Here is a 6,218-nt window from a genome sequence, read left to right as displayed (position 1 = left end):
TTTAAGAGTAATAGAAATGCGTAGATCTTCAAGACAAAGGCTTGGTCGCCCGAGAGGACCTAATATGTGTCGCCCAGAAGGAATGGTCAGAGAGACGGCTGTTCCGACATATATATGTACATAGTATATTTTTCGTAAAATATGTTATAAATTAAAAATATGAAAAAATTGAAAAACAAATAATATTTTATTGGAAATAACTTTTACTATGTAAAACATTGATGTTTATGATAACAGGTTGGATGAACTCCCTTTTCACATTGTACACAAATCAGATGCGATCTTTTTCTCTTATTTTTAGTGCTACACACTACGCAATTCCGTAAGTTGCGTTGTGGCAACTTTACTAAACGTAGCCTATTTTCGTCTAAAAAATCACGTTGAAAAACTCGTACCCTCTTCTCTTTCATCCATTCACGCCCAATATAAAAAATAATTCGCGAAATAAAATCTAACCGGGTCATTGCTCTATTATTCGCATTTTTTTTATAAATAATATAAGCATTCAAAACCATGCGATTCATGATATTGAAAGCAACCTTTTTCCAATATTTTACGGTTCTACGTTCATCAAGATATGTGTATAACATTTTATCAGATTCGTCTACACCTCCCATGAAGGTATTATACGAGTGAATGATAGCAGGTTTTGTTGAATGCCATTCTCTACCGTGTTTTTTCTTTGTTATCGTCACATTTTTTTCTTCACATTTAGTTGAAATTAGTATTACTGGTTTTTTTACGCTTTTCTTTTCACGATACGCACAAAGGAGCACATTATTATCTTTGAAATATTTCGGTTCATTTACATTAACTGTTTTTAAATGATCGGGAATACATTTTTTATTTCGTCTGATAGTTCCGGTTAAATAAGTATTGTTGGAATATAAATATCTTGCTAATTCAATACTACTAAAAAAGTTGTCAACAAAGACGTGATATCCTTGATGTAGACAATTACTTTCATTTAATAAATTAATCACGACATTATATCCTAGTCCAAACGTATTTTTGTCACTATTATTTCTTGATTTTGCGCCCTTGTAACAATAAAATGTTAAACAATATTTCGAAACGGCATCGCATAACATCCAAAATTTTATGCCCCAGCGATGATGTTTTTTGTTTGGCAAATATTGAGTTATACTCGAATGACATAACGTCCCAACTAAGGATTCGTCGATTGATAATTCCTTGTGAGGCGTATAATATAATTTAAAAACTCTGTTAGCGTGTTTAACAAGGGGTTCAAATCTCACACAGGGATCGTAATTAGGATGACTAGGTGGAAAACACAAAGAACTATCTACCAAATGAAAATACTTTAAAATTTCTTGAAACCTATTTCTTGAAAACATTTTCTTGAACCATGGTATCTGCCGTGAATTTTTGCTCCAATATGAAGTTATACTGGGTCTTCTTGTAATGCCCATTTCTAGAATCATTGCTATGAATGCTTTCAACTCCAGTTCAGTAACTGGTGTCCATTTCGGTAGTTTAGACAAATCTGATGGTTCAAGAAAACTCCTCGAATATTCCGCGTAATTATTAGTCTCGGTAACCATTAGTGACAATAGTTCTGAATCAAAAAAGAGGTCAAAATAATGAATCGGTTTGCTCCAATTAGGAAAATTGCATTCAGCTTCAAAATTATCGATATTTTCTTCGGGTTTTCTGAGCAAGTCCTCTGCAGATGAATTATCGTGTGTCGAAAAATCGTTATCACTCTCCGAGCTACTGAATATACGCTTCTTGCTCTTCCTAACAGGAATGATGTCAGAGTCATCGGTGTCACTCGGGTAACTTGGATTTTCGTTTATGCTTGTAATTTTAGTTTTCCGGCTCATTATAGCTCCTTAGGGTTAAAATAAATTAATTTTAAAAATTACTCAATGAACCTCAGCTAACACCACACTTACCTTCTGCTTTATTTCGTCTAATAATTTCTACAAAGACACGGTTATGATGATCGCACTTTTATAACACTACTCTTTTATAACACTCCGTTCTTTCTGCCGCTTGCATAAAGAATGATGGTATAGAAATAGAAAAAACAAACACGAGAAGCGCGGCCCGATTATTTACCGCATTAAATATGACAAGCGCTGTCGCGCAGCGAAATCATTTTTAAGAACGGGATATTTTATAACAACGAATATTTGCGTCCAACGCAGGTAGCTTGGAAAAGGGTCGCCGTAAGCAGACCATAGAAGCAAGGCAATTAAGCATTTTAGCGACTAAAACCGTCCCCATAAACATAGACTCCTCGACAGCTGCACCTCACGTGCAAACACCCCCAATAAACCATACCTGCCCCAACGACAAACATTTTCCCAAAATATTTAAACATTTAAGACACGCCTCAAGAACATTCCTGATACACCCTCCTACCAAGCACCACCAATAAGAAGCCATCCATCTCGCCCTTTCCACTAATGAATCCAACCAACCACAACTTCACCGAGTCGAAAAGCGCTAAAAGATACCACTGTTAGACAGAGATCAAGCAACGCTCAGACAGAATACAACTCAAGAGTCTCGTCATCTACTTGTTTCAAAATAAAGACTTAACGAACAACCATCGTCTTTGCTTCTGTAAAGCACCCTAAATACTCACACAATTTTAAGTAGGCGTGTGAGGTACGCGTACAAAAAGGCAAACGCGCAAATAGTTACGCGTACAAACATTTTGGTCCTTCGAGCCGGATTTCATTCCGATATTACGATTACCGGATGCCAACATCCGACCATCACTACGCAGTGAGAGAGTTAAGAAGTTCGTTAGCCTGAAGAAGAAGCAACAGCAGCAGGACCACGACGCAGCCGTTCGGACTTCCACAGTTTGGAGCAAGCAGCCGACGGAACAGTGAAGCATCCTGTTGTCAATCAAGTATTGGGAGACTGGTGACCTTCCGGGCGGACACAGCAGCCGACGGCGGATAGGACCATCATCCCGTGCTGAATCAAGACAGCAGACGAGATCTCATTCCGAGCGTGGAACAGCCATTGCCGAGGAAACCAGCGAGGAACTGCCAACTACTTGCATACGCAACGCAGGTCATCGCTTTGAGTGAGTACAACGTATCGCACTCCTTTCTCATTGTCCTTCTGACGTTTATTTCCAATCATTTAATATGGCAACTGTGCAGGACTCGATTAGTTTAAAAAATTTAAAAAGGCAACGAGCCACTATTAAGGGTCAATTAACCCGAATTAGTTCATACGTGAATGAAACATCGACACTAAATATACACGAATTAGAAGGGCGTAAGTCTAAATTAGCAGAAATGTGGAATGCGTACGAAAGCGTTCAAGATAGGATAGAAATAGAAGATGAAATATCCGATCACGTCCAGGAACGAGATCAATTCGAGCGGCAATATTATGCGGTACAAGCGTTATTAGAAACAAATATAAATTCATTAAAGGAACCTAGTAGACCTGTAATTGCTAGTAGAATGTCAGAATCGCCGAATACGTTTACGATAAAACAAGCGAACGCGTTTCAACCGAAGTTCGATGTTCCGCCCTTTGACGGTAATCCAATCGAATGGAATAGCTTTCGTGACACATTTAAAACTTTAATTCATGACAATGAAGCACTTCCGTCAGTGCAAAAGTTCCATTTATTAAAGAATTCTTTACGCGGAGAAATAGCGTCAGTCATCGCGTCTCTGAATGCCTCGGAAGAGAATTATTTCGTAGCTTGGGATTTGTTAGAGCAACGCTGCAATAAGCCGCGACAAATCGTTCAGGCCCATTTAAGGTTGCTGTTTGATATCCCAGAGATCACTCGTGACACTCCCACCAATTTAAGAGTATTAGCCAATCAAGTTCAGGTACATGTTACTGCGCTCAAGGTATTAAAACAACCCATTGAACATTGGGACGCAGTGTTAGTATATCTCACCGTGCAAAAATTAGATAAGAATACCCGCCGTGCATGGGAAAGAACGTTAGAAAATGAGACCATGCCTAAATTCGTGGATTTAATTAACTTTATTAACAAGCAAGCCCGCGGTGAGGAGATAGAGGCAAATCAGTTAGGTTCCTCTAATATAAATCAAGATACTCGTGGACGAATCAGACCAGTTAGGCGGCCTCAAAATTACATTGCTACGACCAAAAAACTGGCGTGCGCCGTTTGTAGGGAACAGCACGAAGTGTACGCGTGTCCGCGATTTTTGCAAATGGCGGTTCGCGAGCGGTCAGAAGCAGCGCGAAATGCAAAATTGTGCACGAACTGTTTAAGGGTTGGCCATAACGCGTACGCGTGCACGTGGAAGGGTTGCCCGAAATGTGGCAGGAAACATAATTCTTTGTTGCATTTCCCTAATAGCGTAAATCAAATTAATTCCGCGAGACCCACCGAAAATGAGCCGAGTACTTCGACTAATTTCGAGACAACGAAGGCCGCATTAACCGTGACTTGTGATTCAGAAGTTTTGTTGGGAACGGCACAAATCAAAATACTAGATAAATTCAATCGTGAACATAAGTGTCGCGTGTTACTTGATGGGGGCTCACAAACTCATTTCATCACAGAAAGGTTAGCAGATTTGTTGCAATTAGAGAAAAGGAAAATTGATTTAACTTTTTCGGGTCTTAGTCAACTACATACACGAGCGAAATACACGGTAAATACGACCATACGGTCGCAGACTAGTTCCTTTGCCTCGAGCGTGGATTTTATTGCCCTACCTGCCATTACCGGCTGGCTACCCGCTCGGCAGATTGATCGTAAGCAAATCAACTTACCAAGGAATGTTAGGCTAGCCGATCCAGAGTTCCACAAGCCGGGAGAAATAGATGCCTTATTAGGCAATGTTTTATTTTATCGCCTACTCAGTCTGGGGCAAATCAGAGTACATAATGATTCAATCGTTTTGCAAAAAACGAAATTAGGTTGGATAGTCACGGGAAGTGTCGAATCTCAGGGTCCAACTTCAGTAGGTCAAGGCAAATTATGCCATTTCACAAGTCCATTGGACAAGCAACTCTCCCAGTTTTGGGAAATTGAGGAAATTCCCTCTAGAAAATTTTTATCGGTTGAAGAAACCGCATGTGAGGATCATTTTTCTTTAAATACACGACGAGATCTTAACGGCAAGTATATCGTTCGTCTCCCTTTTAACGAGAAAAAGGGGTTAATAGGTGAATCGCGTAATTTTGCATTAAAGCGTTTTTATTCATTAGAACGTAAACTTCAGAAAACTCCGATATTATTAAAGGAGTATACCGAATTTTTAAACGAATATCAAACGTTGAATCACATGAGCGAAATTCCAGAAGACCAGGCCGAGGAAGGTTTTTATCTCCCACATCACGCGGTAATTAAGCAATCCAGTAATACAACAAAGCTTCGAGTAGTCTTCGATGCCTCCGCAAGGAGCTCGACAGGTATTTCACTAAATGATACACTCCTAACAGGTCCAACGATTCAGGACACACTTTTTAATATTCTATTAAGATTTCGCTCGCATACCATCGTTCTAACTGCAGACATTGAGAAAATGTTCCGTCAAGTTAAGCTACATACAGACGACACTAGATTTCAAAAAATCCTTTGGCGTAATTCAATGGAGCAGCCTATAAAGGCTTATAAATTGAACACTGTAACCTATGGTACTGCTTCGGCACCATTCTTAGCCGTTCGATGTTTAAGGCAGCTAGCTGAAGACGAGTGCGCGAAATATCCGATAGCGGCGCAAATATTTAAAAGAGACTTCTATGTCGACGACGTGCTCACGGGAGCACCGGATTTTGATTCAGCCACAAGGCTAAGAGATGAACTGATAGGCTTAGCAAAACTAGGGGGGTTTAATTTGAGACAGTGGGCGTCTAATGATTATAATTTAATAAAGGATTTGGGTGAGCAAATTGAGCAAAAACCGCTCTGCTTAGACGTAACTGAAACAAAAAAAACGTTAGGTGTCTTTTGGAACCCATCAAGGGATGATATTTTATACACAATCAAGCCACTTGACAAAACCGAGCGAATCACAAAACGCGTAATTCTGTCGCAAATAGCCCAGCTATTTGATCCGTTGGGGTTGCTGGGTCCAGTGATAATTACAGCAAAAATAATTATGCAACAGATTTGGAAAGAAAACCTGAATTGGGATGAGTCCGTTCCATATAATATTTTTAGTACATGGTTAACATTCAAAAATGAACTGAATTTACTAGGTAGTTTCGCTACGGCAAGAAAGATAACT

General features: G+C 39.5%; 1 protein-coding gene across 1 annotated transcript; it reads right to left on the bottom strand.

The window, feature by feature from the left end:
- Window positions 1-206: 206 nt before the first annotated feature.
- LOC122404327 lies at window positions 207-2,009 on the bottom strand. The gene is made up of 2 exons (XM_043408262.1): window positions 1,216-2,009; window positions 207-726 (listed from the first exon to the last, which is right to left on the bottom strand). Exons 1-2 carry the CDS (start codon window positions 1,845-1,847, stop codon window positions 207-209), a joined length of 1,152 nt encoding a protein of 383 aa, XP_043264197.1. The 5' UTR covers window positions 1,848-2,009.
- Window positions 2,010-6,218: the final 4,209 nt, after the last annotated feature.

The sequence above is a fragment of the Colletes gigas genome, unplaced genomic scaffold (genome assembly GCF_013123115.1).
Source record: "Colletes gigas isolate AHSC1104 unplaced genomic scaffold, ASM1312311v1 Colletes_gigas_Sc00184, whole genome shotgun sequence".
NCBI lineage: Eukaryota > Metazoa > Arthropoda > Insecta > Hymenoptera > Colletidae > Colletes > Colletes gigas.
Note: the sequence above shows the minus strand (reverse complement) of the source record. Positions and strands in the feature narration are given on the sequence as shown.